Consider the following 25482-nt stretch of genomic DNA (forward strand, 5'->3'; position numbering starts at 1 on the left):
TTTGTACTGTGCTTGGCACACATGGCTCAGTGGAAAGAGCACGGCTTTGGGGTCAGAGGTCGTGGGTTCAAATCCCGGCTCAGCCAATTGTCAGCAGTGTGACTTTGGGCAAGTCACTTCACTTCTCTGGGCTTCAGTTACCTCATCTGTAAAATGGGGATTAAAACCGTGAGCCCCCCGTGGGCCAACCTGATCACCTTGTAACCTCCCCAGTGCTTAGAACAGTGCTTTGCACATAGTAAGGGCTTAACAAATACCCTTATTATTATTGTTGTTATTATTAAATACCATTATCATTATTATTATAATTACCACAGTGCTCTGCACACAGTGTACACTCAATAAATACCACTGATTGTTTACTAGATGGATGGCCAACATCAAGAGAATTAAAAATTAACAGAAAAGGACTCGCAGGGCAAACCCAGAGACTCCACATTGATTGGCTGAGTTGAATATAATAATAATAATAATGATGATATTTGTTAAGGGTTTACTATGTGCCAAGCACTGTCCTAAGTGCTGTATCTGGGGGAGATACAAGGTTGTCCCACATGGGGCTCTCAGTCTTAATCCCCATTTTACAGATGAGGGAACTGAGGCACAGAGAAATTGAGTGACTTGTCCAGTGACATATTATTATTAATATTACTACCAAATGCCTTTGAGTTGTTTCCAATTCATAGTGACTCTATGGATATATTTTCTCCAAAACAGCTTATCTTCTGCCATAATCCGTAACTTTGCTAAGAGTTCTTCCCTAACCATTGTTATGGTCTCTATCCAACTAGCTGCCTGCCTGCTTCTTTCACGGTTTCCCTGGACTTTTCCTAGCATTAGTGTCTTCTCCAGAGAATTAGTCCTCCTGATGATGTGTCCAAAATAAGATGATAATAATACTAATAATAATAGCATTTATTAAGCGCTTACAATGTGCAAAGCACTGTTTTAAGCGCTGGAGAGGTTACAAGGTGATCAGGTTGTCCCATCCCCATTTTACAGATGAGGGAAATGAGGCCCAGAGAAGTTAAGTGACTTGCCCGAAGTCACACAGCTGACAATTGGCAGAGCTGAGATTTGAACCCATGACTTGTGACTCCAAAGCCCAGGCTCTTTGCACAGAGCCACGCTGCTTCTCCTAATAAGATAATCCAGCTAATAAATAATCTATGTCTAATTCCCACCTGTATTCTCTTTCCAAGCCCTTAGTATTGTGCTCTGCACAAAGTGTGTGCTTAATAAAATGCTACTATTGTGTGACCCTGGACAAGTCACTTAATCCTTCTGGGACTCGGTTTCCTTATCTGGAAAATGGGGATGAGATTGATTGCGAACCTTGGGTGGATCAGGGATTGGGTCTGCTCTCTTAGCTTTGCCTCAACCCTACACTTGGCACCAAGAGTGTGCTTTGGAAATAACACAGTCATTATAATAGCCTGGCTTAGTGGGCAGAGCACGGGCTTGGGAGTCAGAAGGTCATGGGTTCTAATCCTGGCTCCACCACTTGCCAGTAGTGTGACCTTCTGGAAGTCACTTCACTTCTCTGAGTCTCAGTTCCCTCATCTTTAAAATAGGGATGGAGGGTGTGAGCCCCATGTGAGACAGGGACTGTGTCCAACCCCTTCTGCTTGTATCTACCCCAGCGCTTAGAACAGTGCTTGGCACATAATTAAATGCTTAACAAATACTATAATTATCATTATTATGATTACAGTGCCTGGTACATAGTAAGCACTTAAATAGTATTGTTATTATTATTATTCTAGGAACCTCCCATCCATATTTCCAGTTACACAGATACTGAAAGATTTTGGACCCCTAAGGCTGCGATTTTTATGCTTCCTCTTAGATATCATCTTTCAGAAGCCGGCAAGAAAAGAAAACGAGGGGGTCGCCATGTCTACCATTGCGGCTTTCTACAACGACAAATCGATCCTCATCACGGGAGCCACGGGATTCATGGGCAAAGTGCTGGTGGAGAAACTTTTACGCACCAGTCCTGACCTCAAAACCATCTACATCCTCGTCAGGCCCAAGTCTGGACAGTCGATGCAGCAGAGAGTGGCCGAGATGCTCAAATGCAAGGTCAATTATCATCATTATTATCATTATTGTTATTATTATTAATTATTTTATGTCATAGTTCTATATCTATAATGATATACTTATCATTGTGATGTATTGTAAGAATAATTCATTCAATCATCTTTCTTGAGCGCTTACTGTGTGCAGAGCACTGTACTAAGCGCTTAGCATTATACTAATAATAATGATGGTATTTGTTAAGCACTTACTATGTGCAAAGCACTGTTCTAAGATACAAAGTGATCAGGTTGTCCCACGTGAGGCTCACAGTCTTAATCCCCATTTTACAGATGAGGGAACTGAGGCACAGAGAAGTTAAGTGACTTGCCCAAAGTCACACCGCTGACAATTGGCAGAGCCGGGATTTGAACCCATGATCTCTGACTCCAAAGCCCATACTCTTTCCACTGAGCCATGCTGCTGTTCTTCTATATTATGATATTGTATACTTTTATTGTTTTATTTGTTGAGATATGATTATATTGTGATAATAATATAATTTATAATATTTATTAAGCACTTACTATGTGCCAAGCCCCGTCCTAAGCTCTTTGAGTAGGCACAAGATAATAATAATATGAGAAGCAGCGTGGCTCAGTGGAAAGAGCCTGGGCTTTGGAGTCAGAGGTCATGGTTTCAAATCCCTGCTCCTCCAATTGTCAGCTGTGTGACTTTGGGCAAGTCACTTCACTTCTCTGTGCCTCAGTTACCTCATCTGTAAAATGGGAATTAAGACTGTGAGCCCCCGTGGGACAACCTGATCACCTTGTTACCTCCCCAGCGCTTAGAACAGTGCTTTGCACATAGTAAGCGCTTAACAAATGCCATTATTATTATTATTATTATAGTATTTGTTAAGGGCTTATTATGTGCCAAGCACTGTGCTAAGCTCCTTGAGTAGGCACAAGATAATAATAATAATAATAATAATAGTATTTGTTAAGCACTTATTATGTTCCAGGCACTGCAAATGAGGTTGGACACAGTCCCTGTCCCACATGGGGCTCACAGCCTTGATCCCCATTTTCCAGATGGGGTAACTGAGGCCCAGAGAAGTGAAGTCACTTGCTCAAGGTCACCCAACAGACAAGTGACGGAGCTGGGATTAGAACCCATGACCTTCTGGCTCCCAGGCTCGTGGTCTAACCACTATGCCATGCTGCTTTGGACACAATTTTTGTCCCACATGGGCCAAATAGTCAAGGTAGGAAGGTTCATATTAAAAGTGGGAAATCGATCAGTGATATTTATTAAGCACTGACTGTGTGCAGAACAGTGGACCAAGCACTAAGGAAAATATGGGGCCTTCTGTCACTTTTAGAGGAGATTTGTTGGCTCGGGCAAAATCTGGGGCTTTCACAGCTGCTTGTAGTGAATGGTCAGGGAGCGAATGAATCAGAGAAGCAGTGTGGCCCAGTGGAAAGAGCACCGGCCTATCAATCAATCAATCAATCAATCGTATTTATTGAGCGCTTACTGTGTGCAGAGCACTGTACTAAGCACTTGGGAAGTACAAGTTGGCAACATATAGAGACAGTCCCTACCCAACAGTGGGCTCACAGTCTAAAAGGGGGAGACAGAGAACAAAACCAAACATACTAACAAAATAAAATAAATAGAATAGATATGTACAAGTAAAATAAATAAATAAATACATAGAGTAATAAATATGTACAAACATATATACATATATACAGGTGCTGTGGGGAAGGGAAGGAGGTAAGATGGGGGGATGGAGAGGGGGACGAGGGGGAGAGGAAGGAAGGGGCTCAGTGTGGGAAGGCCTCCTGGAGGAGGTGAGCTCTCAGTAGGGCCTTGAAGAGAGGAAGAGAGCTAGTTTGGCGGATGGGCAGAGGGAGGGCATTCCAGGCCCTGGGGATGACGTGGGCCGGGGGTCGATGGCGGGACAGGCGAGAGCGAGGCACGGCCAAGGTGTCGGTACAAAGACAGACTTCCCAGCATGATGTTTCACAGCAAGTAGCAAGGCGTAGTGGCTAGACCTCAGGCCTGGGATTCAGAAGGTCATGAGTTCTAATCCCGGCTCCCCCACTTGTCTGCTGTGTGACCTTGAGCAAGTCGCTTCACTTCTCTGGGCCTCAGTTCCCTCATCTGGAAAATAGGGATTGAGACTGTGAGCCCCACGTGGGGCAGAGACTGTGTCCAATCCGACTGGCTTGTAGTCATTCATTCATTCATTCATTCAACCGTATTTATTGAGAGCTTACTGTGTGCAGAGCATTCCCCCCAGTGCAGGCACATAGTAAGCACTTAACAAATGCCGTAATAATTACTATTATTATTATTCACAGAAGCACCTCTCTTCAGAGAAAGAGAAGTACAAGTATTGACTACATACTATACACTCAATGTATATGGAGACTTTATGTCAGTTTGATACTTGTGTATATATTCATTCATTCATTCATTCAATCGTATTTATTGAGCGCTTACTGTGTGCAGAGCACTGTAGTAAGCGCTTGGGAAGTACAAGTTTGCAACATATGGAGACAGTCCCTACCCAACAGCGGGCTCACAGTCTAGAAGGGGGAGACAGACAACAAAACGAAACATTTATATGTTTATGTTTATATGTTTATATTCGATATAAAATAAATAATAGAGTAATACATATGTACAAACATATATACATATATACAGGTGCTATGGGGAGGGGAAGGAGGTAAGGTGGGGGGGAAGAGAAGTGGCTTGCCCAAGGTGACACAGCAGACCAGTGGTGGAGCCAGGATTAGAACTCATAACGTTTTGACTTCCAGGCCTGTGCTCTAGCCGCTACACCATGCTGCTTCGTACCACCAGCACTACTACGACTATTTCTGGGACTTTGGGGTCTTCTCAGAGTCCGGTTCTTTTTTGCCGTGGCTGAGCAGACCGGCCTTCCTTGTCCAACCAGATGAATCCCTCCTCTCCCCGAAGCCGGCAACTGGCCCGGCCTCATCCAATCTGAGTGGCTGGAGGTGACCCAGACCTTTCCTCGGGCCCAGGGAGGCCAGGTGGTCCCTGAACCCTGATCCGGATTCTGACGTGGATGGGCCGTCCTGCTCAGCCTCTGCCCGCTCTCTTCCCAGGTACCTCAATGCCCTGGAAGCCAGAGTCACCTATTTCTCGGGGATCCACAAATTCAAGGAGGTCTTAAGGAACGAGGAGCAGTTTCACAGTTTCAGGCTTTATACATATGTGTATATGTGTATGTATATATACATTCACTTCCCTATACATATACATGGAAGTATCAAAGTAAGATACTTAAGTTTCCTCTAGCAGAGAATATGCAACCTACCAGCCCATAAACAAAATATGCCTTAAACCAAAATCTTGAGTTACCCGTAGTCCGGTCTTATCATATGCCGTCGAGTCGTTTCCGACCCATAGTGACACCACGGACACATCTCTCCCAGATCGCCCTGCTCTCTATCTGCAATCGTTCTGGTAGTGGATCCGGAGAGTTTTCTTGGTAAAAATCCCGAAGTGGTTGACCACTGCCTACTTCCATGCAGTTAATTTGAGTCTCCGCCCTCGACTCTCTCCCACGCCGCTGTTGCCCAGCGTGGGTGAGTTTTGACTTGTAGCAGATTGCTTGCCACTCACTAGCCACTGGCTGAGCTAGGAGTGAAATGGACAGGCCTTTGCTGGACTCTCCCTCCCGTAGTCGAGACTGGTAGAGAACTGGAAACTCTCCAGGTGCCACCCTGGAGAGGGGTCCTAGGGGTCCTAGTCTGGTACTGATTCATTCATTCATTCAATCGTATTTATCGAGTGCTTACTGTGCACTTATCACATTGCCTGGCACATAGTCAGCGCTTAACAAATACCGTAATTATTATTATTATTTTCTCCTTAGGGTAGACTTTGTACAATGAATCTGCAGGGCTGTCTGGCTCCAGACAGTAATGTAGATTGCTCGGAGTGTCTCCTTGCTGTCTCTCTTTCTGAGCCTAAGGTGGATAGCTCTTAATGCTAAGATAACAGCACCCTCAAATGTATACGTTGCTTTGTTTTCTGAAGTCTCAAATGGATTTAAGATTTAGTTTACATTTTGGACCCATTTCCTCTTTGGGGGAGAATGCCACGATACACAAATGAAGAAAGAGTATGGCCTAGTGGCTATAGCATGGGCCCGGAAGCCAGAAGGACCTGTGTTCTCATCCTGGTTCTGCCCCTTGTCTGCTGTGTGACCTTGGGCAAGTCACTTCACTGCTCTGGGCCTCAGTTTCCTCATCAGTAAAATGGGAATTTAGACTATGAGCCCCACCTGGAACATGGACTGTGTCCAACGTGATTCCTTCCTCTCCCCCTCGTCGCCCTCTCCATCCCCCCATCTTAACTCCTTCCCTTCCCCACTGCACCTGTATATATGTATATATGTTTGTACATATGTGCTACTCTATTTTACTTGTACATATCTATTCTATTTATTTTATTTTGTTAGTATGTTTGGCTTTGTTCTCTGTCTCCCCCTTTTAGACTGTGAGCCCACTGTTGGGTAGGGACTGTCTCTATATGTTGCCAACTTGTACTTCCCAAGCGCTTAGTACAGTGCTCTGCACACAGTAAGTGCTCAATAAATACATTTGATGATGATGATGACTACTTTGTATTTACCTCGGGGCTTAGCACATAGTAAAAACGCTTAAAAGATACCATAATAAAAAAGAAAACATCAGAATCATAGATTGGGAAGAGGTCTAGAAAGATCGTCTTTATCTTCTCTCCAGTAAGAATCAAAAGACATGGTCAACCAAATTTTATAACCCTAATTATTCTGATTTTTTTTTTGCATGCATGCATGCATGTACATATTCATTCATTCATTCATTCAATCATATTTATTGAGCGCTTACTGTATGCAAAGCACTGTACTAAGTGCTTGGGAAGTACAAGTTGGCAACAAAAAGAGACGGTCCCTACCCAACAACGGGCTCACAGTCTAGAAGGTGACATATGCATGTCACCTATACATTTCTCAAGTTATTTGGGGTTATATAGAGAAGGTGTCTTTAAATTGGTTTAGATTTTACCTACAGTCAGATTTACTTTTCCTTCCCTAATGAAAATGGGCCTTATAAAATGAGATGTAGTGTTCCTATTTCTGTCCTAAAATGTTTCACAGTTCTCCCACTCTAGACTTTAAGTTTGTTATGGGCAGGGAATGTGTCCGCTAATTCTGTTGCATTGTACTCAAGCTCTTAGTACAGTGTCAAAGTGCTCTGCATGCTGTAAGTACTCAATGAATACAATCGAATAGATGAATTCGCTCCCAAAAGTTTAATACACTGCTCTGCACACAGCAAGTGCTCAATAAATACAATTGAATGAATGAATACGCTCCCAAGTAGAGAAGCAGTGTGGCTCAATGGAAAGAGCACGGGCTTTGGAGTCAGAGGTCATGGGTTCAAATCCCTGCTCTCCCAGTTGTCAGCTGTGTGACTTTGGGCAAGTTACTTAATGTGGATTAAGACTGTGAGCCCCACGTGGGAAAACCATATTACCATGCATTCCCCCCAGGGCTTAGAACAGTGCTTGGCACATAATAAGCACTTAACAAATACCAGCATTATTATTATTATAGCAAGTGCTCAATAAATACAATCAATTGATGGATTTCCCCTCCGCCCCTTAAGACCCCGTGAGATTTTGCTGTCACTCAGTGGTCGGCGGGTCTGCTTGGGTTTCAGCTGTTCGACAAAGTCAAAGAAACCTGTCCCAACATCAAGGAGAAGATCAAACCCATTTACGCCGACCTCAAGCAGGGAGATCTGGCCATCAGCAAAGAGAACTTGCAGGAACTCCTGGCATGTATCAACATCGTTTTCCACTGTGCCGCCACCGTTCGCTTTGATGACCCACTGAGGTAAATTCCCCCTTTTTCTTTCATTCATGCATTCATTCATTCACTCATTCATTCAATCGTATGTACTGAGCGCTTACTGCGTGCAGAATACTGTACTAACCGCTTGCTTTTCCCACTTGAGGCCTTGGAGGGGTCAAATGGCCAAGTCAGGGGCCCCATTTTCATTCATTCTATTGTATTTATTGATCCGTTTACTGGGTGCAGACACTGTACTGAGTACTTGGGAAGGTACAATAGAACAATAAACTGACAAATTCCCTGCCCACAACGAGCTTACAGTCTAGACTGTGAGCCCGTTGTTAGGTACGGACCGTTTCTATATGTTGCCAACTTGGACTTCCCAAGCGCTTAGTACAGTGCTCTGCACACAGCAAGTGCTCAATAAATGCGATTGAATGAATGAATGGAGGGAGACACAGGCAATAATAGAAATCAATCAATCAATCAATAAGTGCTAACGGGAGGCTACTCTAGATTAGTATCTCTTTGTGGACCACTCGTCTGTCTGCCAGCTCTGTTATATTGTACTCTCCCAAGCGCTTAGTACAATGCTGTGCCCACAGTAAGTCCTCAGGGAATACGACTGATTAATCATGTACATAACCATAATTTATTTATTCATATCAAGTCTGTCTCTCCCTCTGGACTGCAAGCTAATTGTGGGCAGGGAGCATGTCTACCAACTCTGTTAAAGTGTAATAATAATAACAATAATAATAATAATAATAATAATAATAATGGCATTTATTAAGTGCTTACTATATGCATAGCACTGTTCTAAGTGCTGGGGAGGTTACAAGGCAGCCCTTGCTGTAGGCAAGGAGGGAGAGAGGTGTACCCTCCCAAGTGCTTAGTAAAGTGCTTGGCAAATAGTAAGCACTCAATAAATCTGGCTGATTGATCATGTCCATATCTGTAGTTTATATATTTATGTTAAAGTCAGCCTCTCCCTCTGGATTGTAAACTAGTTGTGGACAGGGAGCGGTCTACCAACTCTGTTAATAATAATAATAATAATAATGATAATGGTATTTTTTAAGCACTTACTATGTGCCAAGCACTGTTCTAAGCACTGCGGTAGATTCAAGGTAATCAGGTTTTCCCACGTGGGGCTCACAGTCTTAATTCCTATTTTACAGATGAGGTAACTGAGACACAGAGAAATTAAGTGACTTGCCCAGAGCAACACTGCTGATAAGTTGCGGAGCCGGGATTAGAACCCACAACTTCTGACTCCCAAGCCCATGCTCTTTCCACTGAGCCACACTGCTTCTCTGTTAAATTGTAGTCTCCCAAGCACCTAGTACGGTGCTCTGCACAGAATAAGCACTCACTAAACATGACTGATTGATTAATAATAATAATAATAATTGGCATTTGTTAAGCGCTTACTATGTGCAAAGCACTGTTCTAAGCGCTGGGGAGGATACAGGGTGATCAGGTTGTCCCACGTGGGGCTCACAGTCTTAATCCCCATTTTACAGACGAGGTAACTGAGGCCCAGAGAAGTTAAGTGGCTTGCCCAAGATCACACAGCAGACATGTGGCGGAGCCGGGATTCGAACCCATGACCTCTGGCTCCCAAGCCCGTGCTCTTTCCCCCGAGCCATGCTGCTTCTCAGTAATTTATGTTTTTATATTAATGTCTGTCTCCCCCACTAGACAGCCTAGACATTAATATAAATACGTAAATGACCGATCACCATCAATCGTATTTATTGAGCGCTTACTATGTGCAGAGCACTGTACTAAGCGCTTGGGAAGTACAAATTGGCAACATATAGAGACAGTCCCTACCCAACATTGGGCTCACAGTCTAAACGGATATGTACATAAGTACATAAGTGCTAACAGGAGGCTCCTCTAGATTAATATCTCTTTGTGGACCTCTCTGTTGTCTGTCTGCCAACTCTGTTATATTGTACTCTCCCAAGCGCTTAGTACAATGCTCTGCCCACAATAAGTCCTCAGCAAATACGACTGATATACATATACATATGACCGATATGTACATAAGTGTTGTGGGGCTGAGGGAGGGGTGAATAAAGGGGAGCAAATCAGGGTGATGCAGGACTGAGTGGGAGAAAAGGAAAGGAGGCTTAGTCTGGGAAGTCTTCCTGGAGGAGAAGTGCCCTCAATAAGGCTTTGAAGGCGGGGAGAGGAATTGTCTGTCAGCTATGAAGTTGGGGGGAACAGGCTCAAAACCATCATCTGCAAACACAGCCAGGCCAAACAAGATGGCACCTTCCCCTCCCTATGGATCACGGTGGCCTCATCCATCCATCGGTCAATCAATCATGGTATTTCTTGAGCACTTACAGCATGCAGAGAACTGTACTAATTGGCTGTACTAATTGTAATTGGCTCCGCCAGTTGCCAGCTGTGTGACTTTGGGCAAGTCACTTCACCTCTCTGGGCCTCAGTTACCTCATCGGTAAAATGGGGATCAAGACTGTGAGCCCCCCGTGGGACAACCTGATCACCTTGTAACCTCCCCAGTGCTTAGAACAGTGCTTTGCACATAGCAAGTGCCTAACAAATATTATTATTATTATTATTATTATTATTATTATTATTAAGTGCTTAATAAATGTCATTATTATTATTATTATTACTAAGCACTTGGAAAAGTACAGTACAAAGAAGTAAGTCCCAGACTGAGCCCCCTCCTTCCTCTCCCCCTCGTCACCCTCCCAATCCCCCCACCCTTTCCTCCTTCACTTCCCCGCAGGACCTATATATATATATATATATATAAATATGTACAAGTAAAATAGAGTAATAAATATGTGCAAGCATATATATATATATACGTATATATGTATATATATATATATATATATATGTTTGTACATATTTATTACTCTATTTTACTTGTACATATGTATTCTATTTATTTTATTTTGTTAATTTGTTTTGTTGTCTGTCTCTCCCTTCTAGACTGTGAGCCCGCTGTTAGGTAGGGACCGTCTCTATATGTTGCCAACTTGTACTTCCCAAGCGCTTAGTACAGTGCTCTGCACACAGTAAGTGCTCAATAAATACGATTGAATGAATGAATGAACCTATAATGGGAGGGAGATGTGCAACTTTCTTGACTGTAATCCGTTACCTGATTCCAGAGTTTAGGCCAAGCTAATTTGGCCAAAGCCAAGGACTGTTGTCCGGCAGTGAGGAATCCTAGACAAGGCATGTCAACAGGCTCTGTCTGTTTACTCTTCTATTGTACCCTCCCAAGTGCTTAGTACAGGGCTCTGCACAAAGTAAGGACTCAATAAATACAATTATATGAATGAATAATACCTCTGTGTGACTTGTAGCCTGAGAACCAGAATATAATAATAATAATGATGATGATATTTGTTAAGTGATTATTATGTGCCATATGGGTAGCTATTGAGTGCTTACTGGGTATTTATTGAGCGCTTACTGTGTACAGAGCCCTGTACTAAGCGCTTGGGAGAGTACAGAGAAGCAGCGTGACGTGGTGGAAAGAGCCAGGGCTTGGGAGTCAGAGGATGTGGGTTCTAATTAGAACAGTGCTCCAGCGCTTAGAACAGTGCTTTGCACATAGTAAGCGCTTAACAAATACCATTATTATTATTGTTACTATCCCGGCTCCGCCACTTTTCTGCTGTCGGACCTTGGGCAAATCACTTAACTTCTCTTTGCCTCAGTTACCTCATCTGTAAAATGGGGATCAAGACTGTGAGCCCCACGTGGGACCAACTGACTACCCAGGCTCTTTCCACTAAGGCTGCTTCACTGTTATTATTATTTAACCATATCATAGACACATTTCCCGCCCACAATGAGCTTACGGGAGCTTAGAGGAGCAGCGTGGCTCAGTGGAGAAGAGCACGGGCTTTGGAATCAGAGGTCATGGGTTCGAATCCCGGCTCTGCCACATGTCTGTGGACATGCTGTGTGACCTTGGGCAAGTCACTTAACTTCTCTGAGCCTCAGTTACCTCATCTGTAAAATGGGGATTAAGACTGTGAGCCCTATGTGGGACAACCTGATCACCCTGTATCCACCCCCAGCGATTAGAACAGTGCTCTGCACATAGTAAGCGCTTAACAAATGCCATTATTATTATTATTATTATTACAATCTAAAGAGGCAGATATTAATAGAAATAAATAAGTTATGGATCTGGACATAAGTGCTGTGGGGCTGGGAGGGGGATGAATAAAGGGAGCAAGACAGGGGGACGCAGAAGGGAGCGGGAGAAGAGGAAAGGAGGACTCAGGGAAGGCCTCTTGGAGGAGATGGGCCTTCAAGAAGGCCTTTGAAGGGGGCAAGAGTGATCATCTGTGTGTCCCCCAGACACGCCTTGCAGCTGAACGTCCTGGCCACCCAGCAGCTCCTGCTCATCGCCAGCCAGATGTCCAAACTGGAAGCCTTTATCCACTTCTCCACCGCCTTCTCCAACTGCAACCTGAAACACATCGACGAAGTCATCTACCCGGCCCCCGTGGAGCCCAAGAAGCTCATCGACTCCGTGGAGTAAGTTGGTCCGGGACGAGCTTGCTTCTCTCCTCTTCCCAGTTGTCCCCACCGGCCGATTAAGGGACCATCTCTTTCCGGACACATCCTTCACACCCTGATCCACCCCACTGCTCCCGATCTGCCACCTACCCCATGGAGGGTGGGGGGCAGGAAGGGGGCAAGAAGCAAGACAACTTGGGAACATGTTTGTGGGCGCTGCGGACTCCTTACCGTCGCCTTTATTAGTCATCTTTTCCCCTCCTACCTCGCCTCACCCATCACCTCCTATCATTATTATTATTATTGTGGCATTCATTCATTCAATCATATTTGTTGGGCGCTTTCTGTGTGCAGAGCACTGTACTAAGCGCTTGGGAAGTACAAGTTGGCAACACATAGAGCCAGTCCCTACCCAACAACAGGCTCACAGTCTAGAAGGGGGAGACAGACAACAAAACAAAACATGTGGACAGGTGTCAAGTCATCAGTGGTACAGTGCTCTGCACACAGTAAGCGCTCAATAAATACGATTGAATGACTGAATGAATCAGTGCTTACTGTGTGCAGAGCACTGGAGAAGCAGCGTGCCTCGGTGGAAAGAGCCCGGGCTTGGGAGTCAGAGGTCGTGGGTTCAAATCCCGGCTCCACCAATTGTCAGCTGTGTGACCTTGGACAAGTCACTTCACTTCTCTGTGCCTTTTACCTCATCTGTAAAATGAGGATTAAGCCTGAGAGCCCCACGTGGGACAACCTGATCACCTTGTATCCCCCTCCGGTGCTTAGAACAGTGCTTTGCACAGAGTAAGCGCTTAACAAATGCCATCATTATCATTACTAAGTGCTTGGGAAGTACAAGTCAGCAACATACAGAGATGGTCCCTACCCAACAACGGGCTCATATTTGTTAAGCGCTTACTATGTGCCAAGCACTGTTCTAAGTGCTGGGGTAAATACAAGATAATCAGGTTGGACATAGTCCCTGTCTCACGTGGGGCTCACAGTCTCATTCCCCAGTTTCCAGATGAGGGAACTGAGGCCCAGAGAAGTGAAAGAGAACGTCGGTACTAATCCCGTCTCTACCACCTATCCGCTGTGTGACCTTGGGCAAGTCACTTCACTTCTCCGTGCCTCAGCTGCCTCATCTGGAAAATGGGGATTAAGAGTGTGAGCCCCATGTGGGTACATGGTCTGTGTCCAACCAGATTATCTTGTAACTACCATTTAGAACAGTGCCTGGTATTTAGTAAGCGTTTAACAAATACCATATATACAACAGAGGAGCAGCATAGCGTAGTGGATAGGACATGGGACTAGGAGTCAGAAGGTCATGGATTCTAATCTCGGCTCCGCTACCTGTCTGCTGTGTGACCTTGGACAAGTCCCTTCACTTCTCTGTGCCTCAGTTACCTCATCCGTAAAATAGAGATTAAGACTGTGAGCCCCACATAGTACAGTGATAAGCGTTTAGTACAGTGCTCTGCACACAGTAAGCGCTCAATAAATATGATTGAATGAATGAATAACAACCTGATTACCTTGTATATACCCCAGCGCTTAGAACAGTGCTTGGCACATAGTAAGCGCTAAACGAATGCTATAATTTTATTATTATCATTATAATTATTATTAACAATGGTGAAAGACATAAGATAAATACATCAATAAAAAGTAAAAAATCAATGAATAAATATGATGGCTGGATTGATATTTTCCCTGTTTCACTGTGGCATCAGCAGTGGGTATTTTAGGACTGAGCTTCGTTCTGGGCCCTTGCTTTCTGGTGTCCATTGTAAATTTGGGGCTTCAGGGGACAGTCCTTGGAAGGTCTACCAAATTCACCACCAACAGCTCAGTTCATGGTCTCACCCTCGTTTTGTCTCTGCTCTTATATGCCCCAACCCCGCAGCGCTCATGAAATAATAACTATGGTATTTGTTAAGCACTTATTGTGTCACCAGGCACTGTACTAAGCACTGGGGTGGATACAAGCAAATGGGTTGGACACAATTCCTGTCCCGCACGAGGTTCCCAATCTCATTCCCCATTTTCCAGAGGAGGTAACTGAGGGCCAGAGCAGTGAAGTGACTTGCCCAAGACCACGCAGCAGCCGAGATTAGAACCCACATACTAATGATAATAATAATAATAATGGCATTTGATAAGTGCTTTTTATGTGCAAAGCACTGTTCTAAGCGCTGGGGGGATACAAGGTGATCAGGTTGTCCCATGTGGGGCTCACAGTCTAAATCCCCATTTTACAGATGAGGAAACTGAGGCACAGAGAAGTGAAGTGGCTTGCCCAAGGTCACACAGCAGACAAGTGGCAGAGCCAGGATTCGAACCCTTGACCTTTGACTCCCAAGCCCGGGCTCTTTCACTGAACCACGCTGCTTCTCTGGCTCTATCCACTACATGTCTTTGAATGAGATTTTATAAATTCCTTATTTATTCATATTAACATCTGCCTCCCCCTCTAGACCACAAGCTCGTTACGGTCAGGGAACGTGTCTGCTAATTCTGTCACATCAATCAATCAATCAATTGTATTTATTGAGCGCTTACTGTGTGCAGAGCACTGTACTAAGCGCTTGGGAAGTACAGGTTGGCAACATATAGAGACAGTCCCTACCCAACAGTGGGCTCACAGTCTAAAAGGGGGAGACAGAGAACAAAACCAAACATACTAACAAAATAAAATAAATAGAATAGATATGTACAAGTAAAATAAATAAATAAATATTGGAATCAATCAATGGACGGTATTTATCGAGTGCTTACTTTGTGCAGAGCACTGTACTTTGTCAGCTGTATGACTTTGGGCAAGTCACTTAACTTCTCTGTGCCTCAGTTTACCTCATCTGTAAAATGGAGATGAAGACTGTGAGCCCCCTGTGGGACAACCTAATCACCTTGTAACCTCCCCAGCGCTTAGAACAGTGCTTTGCACATAGTAAGCACTTAATAAATGCCATCATCATTATTATTATCATTACTAGGTACTTGGGAGAGTACAATACAACGGGATCATCATCATCATCATCAATCGTATTTATTGAGCGCTTACTATGTGCAGAGCACTGTACTAAGCGCTTGGGAAGTACAAATTGGCAACATATAGAGACAGTCCCTACCCAACAGTGGGCTCACAGTCTAAAAGGGGGAGACAGAGAACAAAACCAAACATATTAACAATATAAAATAAATAGAATAGATATGTACAAATAAAATAAATAAATAGAGTAATAAATATGTACAGACATATATACAGGTGCTGTGGGGAAGGGAAGGAGGTAAGATGGGGGGATGGAGAGGGGGATGAGGGGGAGAGGAAGGAAGGGATCAGCAGGCACGTGCCCCCATACTCTCCCAAGAGCTGAGTACCATGCTCCGCGCCTAGTGAGCACTCGATAAGGACCGTTGATTGATCGAATGATTGATCGGTTTCTCTTCCAGGTGGCTAGATGAGAAGATTGTGGAAGAGATCACTCCCAAACTGATTGGCGACAGGCCCAACACCTACACGTTCACCAAAGCCTTAGGGGAGACCGTGGTGGAGCAGCAGAAAGGAAACCTCAACATAGCCATCATCCGACCGTCCATTGTGGGAGCCAGTTGGAAAGAGCCTTTCCCAGTGAGCAAAGACTCCCCTTCCCCTCCTCCTTTTTATCTCTTCATCATACTCGTGAAGCACTCACTCCCATCCTTCAAAGCCCTACTGAGAGCTCGCCTCCTCCAGGAGGCCTTCCCAGACTAAGCCCCCCTTTTCCCCTGTTCTTTTCCCCATCGCCCCGACTCCCTCCCTCTCCTCTACTCCCTTCCCGGCCTCACAGCACTTGCGTATATTTGTACATATTTATTATTCTATTTATTTCATTAATATATCTTATTATTAATTTATATGAATTTATCAATCTATATTAATATAATATACTTTTATTATATATCTAAAATTCTATTTATTTTGATAATAATAATAATAATGATGGTGGCATTTGTTAAGCCATCATGTGCGAAGCACTGTTCTAAGCACCAAGAAGGCTACAAGATGATCAGGTTGTCCCACGGAGGGCTCACAGTCAATCCCCATTTTACAGATGAGATAACTGAGGCCCAGAGAAGTGAAGTGACTTGCCCAAAGTCACACAGCTGACAATTGGCGGAGCTGGGATTTGAACACATAACTGACTTCAAAGCCTGTGCTCTTTCCACTGAGCCACGCTGATGCTATTGATGCCTGCCTACTTGTTCTGTTTTGTTGTCTGTCTCCCTCTTCTAATAATAATAATAATAATAATGGCTTTTGTTAAGCGCTTACTATATGTGAAGCACTGTTCTAAGTGCTAGGGGGGATACAAGGTGATCAAGTTGTCCCACGTGGGGCTCACAGTCTTAATCCCCATTTTACAGATGAGGTAACTGAGGCTCAGAGAAGTTAAGTGACTTGCCCAGTGTCACACAGCAGACAAGCGGCGGAGCCAGGATTAGAACCCATTACCTCTGACTCCGAAGCCCCTGTTCTTTCCACTGAGCCTTGCTGCTTGTAGACCATGAGCCCGTTGTTGGGCAGGGATTGTCTCTATCTCTTGCCAAATTGTACTTTCCAAGCGCTTAGTACAGTGCTCTGCATACAGTAAGCATTCAATAAATATTGAATGAATGAATCACAGAGCTCGATTATTCGATCGGCGGTATTTATAATAATAACAATAATAATAATAATAATAATAATGGCATTTGTTAAGCACTTAATGTGTGCCAAGGACTGTTCTAAGCATTGTGATAGATACGAGGTGATCAGGTTTGTCCCACAGGGGGCTCACAGTCTTAATCCCCATTTCACAGATGAGGTAACTGAGGCACAGAGAAGTTAAGTGGCCTGCCCAAAGTCACAGAACTGACAAGCGATAGAGGCGGGATTAGAACACACAGCCTCTGACTCCCAAGCCCGTGCCCTTTCCCCTGAGCCACACTGATTCTTGTTGATTCATGTTGATTTATGGAGTGCTTATTATGTTCAAAGCACTGTACTAAGCGCTTGGGAGACTACATTCCACAAAATTAGCAGACTTCTTCCTCAGATGTTTCCAATCCATTAATCAAGTGATTAGTACAGTGCTGTGCATATAGCATGGCTCAGGGGAAAGAACCCGGGCTTGGGAATCAGAGGTCATGGGTTCTAATCCCAGCTCTGCCAACTGTCAGCTGTGTGACTTTGGGAAAATCACTTAATAATAATAATAATAATGATGGCATTTATTAAGCACTTACTATGTGCAAAGCACTGTTCTAAGCGCTGGTGAGGTTACAATGTGATCAGGTTGTCCCACATGGGGCTCACAGTCCTAATCCCCATTTGACAGATGAGGTAACTGAGGCACAGAGAAGTGACTTGACCAAAGTCGCACAGCTGACAAGTGGCAGAGCCGGGATTTGAACCCATGGCTGCTGACTCCAAAGCCCGGGCTCTTTCCACTGAGCCACGCTGCTTCACTTAACTTCTCTGTGCCTCAGTTACCTCATCTGTCAAATGGGGATGAAGACTGTGAGCCCCACATGGGACAACCTAATCACCTTGTATCCTCCCCAGCACTTAGAACAGTGCCTTGCACATAGTAAGCACTTAACAAATGCCATTATTATTATCATTATTGTTAAGCACTCAATAAATGCAATTGATTGACTGATTGATGGCATTTATTGGGTGCCAGTTGGGTGAAGGACACTGTTCTAAGCACTTGGGAGAGCCCAGTAGAGGTAGAAGACGTAATCCCTGTCTTCAAGGAGCTTACAAACTAATCTGGGGGACAGATGTGAAATAATTGTATAATGGGAGGAAGACGTATTCAAATCATAAAGTATTTTTGACCTCTATGAGTCAATTTGTACTTCCCAAGCGCTTAGTACAGTGCTCTGCACATAGTAAGCGCTCAATAAATACGATTGATTGATTGATTGATCAGCTTGAACAGACTTTGTGGACTCTGTAAGACACAGTCCTTTGTGACGTAGATGTGGTCTTTGTGGGTGTTGCTCACAAGAGAAGCAGCGTGGCTCAGCGGAAAGAGGCCGGGCTTTGGAGTCAGAGGTCATGGGTTCAAATCCCGGCTCCGCCAATTGTCAGCTGTGTGACTTTGGGCAAGTCACTTCACTTCCCTGGGCCTCAGTTCCATCATCTGTAAAATGGGGATTAAGACTGTGAGCCCCCCGTGGGACAACCTGATGACCTTGTAACCTCCCCAGCGCTTAGAACAGTGCTTTGCACATAGTAAGCGCTTAATAAATGCCATCATCATCATCATCATCACAAGACTCTCCCTCGCTAAGGCAAGGTGTCATGACTTCCCAGCTCTGCCAGCTGTCAGCTGTAGGACTTTGGGCAAGTCACTTCACTTCTCTGGGCCTCAGTTCCCTCATCTGTAAAATGGGGATTCAGATTGTGAGCCCCTCATGGGACAACCTGATCACCTTGTAACCTCCCCAGTGCTTAGAACAGTGCTTTGCACATTGTAAGCGCTTAATAAATGCCATTATTCTTATTATTATTATTATTATCACTTACTGTACAGAACCAATAATAAACAAGTAGAGCAGTTGGGCCAAATGGGTAGGGCACGGCCTGAGGCTCAGAAGCCCCTGGGATCTAATCCTGGCTCTGCTAATTGCTTGCGGGGTGACCTTGGGCAAGTCATTAACCTTCTCTGTGCCTCAGTTTCCTCAAATGTAAACGACGGGATGCTTGTTCTCTCTCCTGTTTGGACTGTGAGCTCCATGTGGGACAGGGATTGTGTTTGCCTTTATTGATTTGTACCTTCCCCAGAGTTTAAAACAGCATTTGACACATGGTAAGTGCTTTAAAAGTACCAGAAGAAAAAGTACCGTGAGAAGCAGCATGGCTTAGTGGAAAGAGCTCGGGCTTGGGAGTCTCAGGTCATGGGTTCTAATCCCAGCCCCGTCACTCGTCAGCTGTGTGACTTTGGGCATGTCGCTTAACTTCTCTGGGCCTCAGTTACCTCATCTGTAAAATGGGGATTTAAGACTGTGAGCCCCACGTGGGGCAACCTGCCAACCCGGTATCTACCCCAGTGCTTAGAACAGTGCTTGGCACATAGTAAGTGCTTAACAAGTACCATTATTAGTAGTAGTCATAGCAGAAATATTTATGGAGACTGTAAGTTCGTGGTGGGCAAGGAACATGTCCACCAATTATGTTATATTGTACATATATACAATATAGTATATATTCGCTCAATATATATATTGTGTATATTCACCAAAGCGCTCAGTACGGTGCTCTGCGCACAGTAAGCATTCATTCATTCACTCAATCGTATGTATTGAGCATTCATTCATTCAATCATATTTATTGTGCGCTTACTGTGTGCAGAGCACTGTACTAAGCGCTTGGAAAATACAATTCAGCAACAGATAGAGGCAGTCCCTACCCAACAGTGGGCTCAGTAAAGTGCTTGGGAAGCAGCACAGCCTACTGGAAACATCAGGAGTCAGAGGACTTGGGTTCTAATCCTGGCTATAGCAACTGCTTGCTTCTGACCTTGAGCAAGCCATTTAACTTCCCTGTGCCTCAGTTCTCCCGTTCTCCTTCCTACTTAGACTGTGAGCTCCATGCAAGACAGGGACTGTATCTGACCTGATAAACTAGTACCTACCTCAGTGCTTAGTATAGTAGTTGACATCTATTAAACGCCTAACAGACCCCATTAAAAATAACTAAATGCATAAATATATAAATAAATATTATTATTTGAGAAGCCACCGTCCCCATCTTCCAAGCCCTACTAAAATCATACCTCCTCCTGGAAACCTTCTCTGATTAATCTGTCATCCCCCCACCCTATCCCCTATACCTTCCACATCACCTATGCACTTGAATTTTCAGTCATTCATTCATTCACTTGCATTAATTGAGTGCTCACTGTGAACAGAGCACTGTACTAAGCACTTTTCATTCAGTCATATTTATTGAGCGCTTACTGTGTGCAGAGCACTGTACTAATTGCTTGGGAAGTCCAAGTTGGCAACATATAGAGATGGTCCCTACCCAACAACAGGCTCACAGTCTAGAAGGGGGAGACAGACAACAAAACAAAATATATTGATAAAATAAATAGAATAGTAAATATGTACAAGTAAAATAAATAGAGTAATAAATCTGTACAAGCATATATACAGGTTTTGTGGGGAGGGGAAGGAGGTGGGGTGGGGAGGATGGGGAGGGGGAGAGGAAGGAGGGGGCTCAGTGTGGGAAGGCCTCCTGGAGGAGGTGAGCTCTAAGTAGGGCTTTGAAGGGAGGAAGAGAGCTAGCTTGCCGGATGTGTGGAGGGAGGGCATTCCAGGGCAGGGGGAGGACGTGGGCCGGGGGTCGACTGCGGGACAGGTGAGAACTAGGCACAGTGAGGAGATTAGCGGCAGAGGAGCGGAGGGTACGGGCTGGGCTGGAGAAGGAAAGAAGGGAGGTGAGGTAGGAGGGGGTGAGGTGATGGACAGCCTTGAAGCCGAGAGTGAGGAGTTTTCGCCTGATGCGTAGGTTGACTGGTAGCCACTGGAGATTTTTGAGGAGAGGAGTAACATGCCCAGAGCGTTTCTGCACAAAAATGATCCGGGCAGCAGCATGAAGTATAGATTGAAGTGGGGAGAGACAGGAGGATGGGAGATCAGAGAGGAAAGTACACTTGGAAAGTACAGTTCAGCAATAAAGAGAGACAACCCCTGCCCACACCAGGCTTACAGTCTAGATGGGGGAGACAGACATGAAAACAAATCAGCAGGCATCAATATAAATAAATAGGATTTGTATATATATACGTAAGTGCTGTGGGACAGGGGAGCGGGGAGAGCAAAGGGATGAGTCATCAATCGTATTTATTGAGCGCTTACTGTGTGCAGAACACTGTACTAAGCGCTTGGGAAGTACAAGTTGGCAACATATAGAGACAGTCCCTACCCAATAGTGGGCTCACAGTCTAAAAGACTGTGAGTCGAGGTGATGTAGAAGGGGGCAAGAGGAAAGGGGGCTTAGTCTAGGAAGGCCTCTTAGAGGAGGTGAGCCTTCAGAGGTGAAGAGATCTAGTTTGGCAGATGTGAGGAGGGAGGGCATTTCAGGCCAGAGGTAGAGCCTGGGCCAGGGGTCCATGGCGGGACAGACGAGAATGAGGCCCAGAGGAGATTAGCGGTGGCAGAGGAGCAGAGGGTACGGGCTGGGCTGGAGAAGGGGAGAAGGGAGGTGAGGTAGGAGGAGGCGAGGGGATGGACAGCTTTGAAGCCAATAGTGATGAGTTTTTGCTTGATATGGAGGTTGATAGGCAACCACTTGGAGATATTTGAGGAGAGGGGTGATTTGCCCTGAGCATTTCTATAGAAAAATAATCTGGGCAGCAGAGTGTAGTATGGACTGAAGTGGGGAGAGTCAGGAGATTGGGAGGTCAGAAAGGAGGCTGATGCAGGAATCCAGTCGGGATAGAATGAGTGATTGTACTAACGTGGTAGCAGTTCAGATGGAGAGAAAAGGGTGGAGCTTGGCGATGTTGTGAAGGTGAGACCGGCAGGATTTGGTGATGGATTGGACTGAATCTAGACTGAAAGCTCTTCGTGGGCAGAGAATGCGCCTGTTAATCATTATATTCTCCCAAGTACTTAGTACAGTGCTCTACTCACAATAAGCGCTCAATAGACACAACTGAATGAGTAGTCCCTAAGTACTTTGATACTCACCTCCGCCCATAGCAGTTATGTTCAGATCCTTCTACTCTGTTGCTTCCCCTCCCTGTAATTTCTATTAATGTCTGTCTCCCCCATTAGATTCTAAGCTCCTCCAGAGCAGAGATAGTAATAATAATGATGATGGCATTTGTTAAATGCTTACTATGTGCCAAGCACTGTTCTAAGCGCTGGGGGGGTTGAGACAGGGAGGACGGTGGTGCCGTCTACAGTGATGATCTACTGTACCTACTGACTCCACTGCATTGCACTCCACTCCATTAGTGTTTAGTGGAGTGCACTGACACAGTAAGCACTCAATAAATGTCATGGATAGACTGTGGTACACTTTACTAGGCCTTTGGGAAATACAGAATTACTAGTTGACATGTCATCTGCACACAAGGAGTTTACAGTCCTTAGAGAAGCAGCATGGCTCAGTGGAAAGAGCCTGGGCTTGGGAGTCAGTGGTCGTGGGTTCTAATCCCGGCTCCACCACATGTCTGCTGTGTGACCTTGGGGAAGTCACTTCACTTCTCTGAGCCTCAGTTCCCTCATCTGTAAAATGGGGATTAAGACCGTGAGCCCCACATGGGACAACCTGATCACCTTGTATCCCCCCAGCGCTTAGAACAGTGCTTCGCACATAGTAAGTGCTTAACAAATGCCATCATTATCATTACTATTATTATTACTACAGCCTACCCGAGGAGACAAAGTGTAAGTCAAGGTGTAATGTAGCAGCATTCCTGGGGATAGAGCCTGGGCCTGGGAATCAAAAGGCTCATGGGTTCTAATCCCATGTTCCACCACTTGTCTGCCGTGTGACCTTGAGCAAGTCACTTCACTTCTCTGGGCCTCAGTTACCTCATCTGTAAAATGGGGAATTAAAGCTGTGAGTCCATGTGGGACAGGGACTGTGACCAACTTGAGTACCTTCTATCTACCCCAGTGCTTAGAACAGTGATTGGCATATAGTAAGTGCTTAACAAATACTATTATTATTATTAATCGATCAATCAATCATATGTACAAAGTACTTACTGGGTGCAGAGCATTGTACTAAGCGCTTGAGAGAGTACAATACAACGGAGTTGGTATTCATTCAGTTGTGTTTATTGAGTGCTTACTAGATGCAGAACACTGTATTAAGCACTTGGGAGAGTACAGCAATAAACAATGGCATTCCCTGCCCACAACGAGCTCACAGTCTACAGAAGGGGAGACAGACATCAATACAAATAAATAAAATGACAGATATGTACAGAAGTGGTGTGGTGCTGGGAGGGGGGAATTAATTAATGATGGCATTTGTTAAGCACTTACTATGTGCAAAGCACTGCTCTAAGCACTGGGGAGGATACAAGGTGATCAGGTTGTCCCACATGGGGCTCACAGTCTTAATCCCCATTTTACAGCGAGGGAACTGAGGCACAGAGAAGTTACGTGACACAGCTGATAAGTGGCGGAGCCGGAATTTGAATCCATGACCTCTGACTCCCAAGGCCGTGCTCTTTCCGTTGAGCCACACTAGAGCAAAGGGAGCAAGTCAGGGCAACGCAGAGGAAGTGGGAGATGAGGAAAAGCGGGGGCCTAGTCTGGGAAGGCCGCTTGGAGGAGATGGGCCTTCAGGAAGGCTTTGAAAAGGGGGAGAGTCATTGTCTGGCAGCTGTGAGGAGGGAGGGCATTCCAGGCCAGAGGCAGGACGTGGGCCAGGGTGGTGGCAAGGCCAAGACACAGTGAGGAGGTTGGCATTAGAGGAGAAATGTGTGGGCTGGGCTGTAGGAGAGCAGTGAGGTGAGGTGAGGGGGTGGGCAAGATGATGGACTGCTTTAAAGCCAATGGTGAGGAGTTTTTGTCTGATGTGGAGGCAGAAGGGCAACCACTGGAGTTTTTTGAGGAGCAAGGAGTCAAGTTTTTGTAGAAAAATGATCCGGGCAGCAGAGTGAAGTATGGACTGGAGAGGGGAGAGACAGGAGGCTGGGAGGTCAGCAAGGAGGCTGATTCAGGATTCCAGGTGGGATAGAAGGAGTGATTGTATTAGCATGGCAGCACTTTGTATAGAGAGGAAAGGGAGGATTTTAGTGATGGTGTGAAGGTGGGACCGACAGGATTTAGTGACAGCTTGAATATGTGGGTTGAATGACAGAGAGGAGTCGAGGATCACACCAAGATTACAGGCTCCTGAGACAGGGAGGACGGTGGTGCCGTCTGCAGTGATGGGAAAGTCATGGGGAGGACAGGGTTTTGGGTGGGAAGATACGGAGCTCTGTTTTGGATATGTTAAATTTGAGGCGAAGGGAGAACAACCAAGTAGAAATGTCTTGAAGGCAGGAGGAGATGCAAGACCGGAGAGAGGGAGAGAGATCAGGACTAGAGAGGTAGATTTGGGGATCATCTGATTAGAGGTGATAGTTGAAGCGAATGAGTTCCCCAAGGGAGTGGGTGTATATGGAGCATAGAAGGGGACCCAGAACTGACCCTTGAGGGACCCCCACAGTTAAGGGATGGGTGGGAGAGGAGGAGACCAGAAAGGAGACCGAATGGCCAGAGAGCTAAGAGGAGAACCAGGAGAGGACAGAGTCAGTGAAGCCAAGGTTGGATAATGTTTCCAGGAGAATGGGGTGGTTCACAATGGCAAAGGATGGAGTAGAGGCCTTTGGATTTGGCAAGAAGGAGGTCATCGGTGACCTTTGAAAGGCCGGTTTCTGTGGAGTGAAGGGGACAGAAGCCAGGTTGGAGGGGGTGCAGGAGAGATTTGGAGGAGAGGAATTTGAGACAGCGGGTGTAGACAACTCACTAAAGGAGTTTGGAGAGGAAAGGTAGGAAGGAGATGGGGAGATAACTGGAAAGGGCAGTGGGGTCAAGGGAGGTTTTATTGAGGATAGGGGAGACACGGGCATGTTTGAAAGCAGTGGGTTCCCTGACCACAAGAAATTAGGCAAGGCAAAGAAAGACTGTGATGCCACAAGGAGCTTCACTGGGAAATTGAGTCTGTCAAGTTATTTTTCAAGTTTGCTGATGTTTCAGCCATTGATATTTTCAAGAAACCTGAGACATGGGGAGTTGAACTTGTGTTGAGTGTCCTGAAGTTCCAATATGATTTGGTTGTCGGTGCTTTGAAGCCATGGCTATTTTCTGAGCTGTGTAGTGGAAAAAAACAACTTTTTTTTTTGTCTTTCAGGGCTGGATTGATTCCTTAAATGGACCTAGTGGCCTCATCGTTGCGGTATGTGTAAGGGGTGGGCTGGAAGGGAAAAAGGGAAGGCCCAGTGCTTAGAACAGTGCCTGGCACATAGTAAGCGCTTAACAAATACCATAAT

At 45.2% G+C, this 25482-nt stretch overlaps 1 protein-coding gene across 1 annotated transcript in view; it reads left to right on the top strand.

Moving 5' to 3' along the window:
• Positions 1–1860: 1860 nt before the first annotated feature.
• The window catches only part of FAR2 (fatty acyl-CoA reductase 2), a 59075-nt gene continuing 35453 nt past the window's right edge, over positions 1861–25482 (top strand). The window contains exons 1-5 of the mRNA XM_038742340.1: positions 1861–2085; positions 7779–7954; positions 12284–12463; positions 15899–16076; positions 25344–25388. Coding sequence (XP_038598268.1) covers positions 1897–2085; positions 7779–7954; positions 12284–12463; positions 15899–16076; positions 25344–25388 — 768 coding nt within the window. The 5' untranslated portion in view covers positions 1861–1896. The remainder of the gene's footprint in view (positions 2086–7778; positions 7955–12283; positions 12464–15898; positions 16077–25343; positions 25389–25482) is intronic.

This window comes from Tachyglossus aculeatus, chromosome 2 (assembly GCF_015852505.1).
Source record: "Tachyglossus aculeatus isolate mTacAcu1 chromosome 2, mTacAcu1.pri, whole genome shotgun sequence".
Classification (NCBI taxonomy): Eukaryota; Metazoa; Chordata; class Mammalia; order Monotremata; family Tachyglossidae; genus Tachyglossus; species Tachyglossus aculeatus.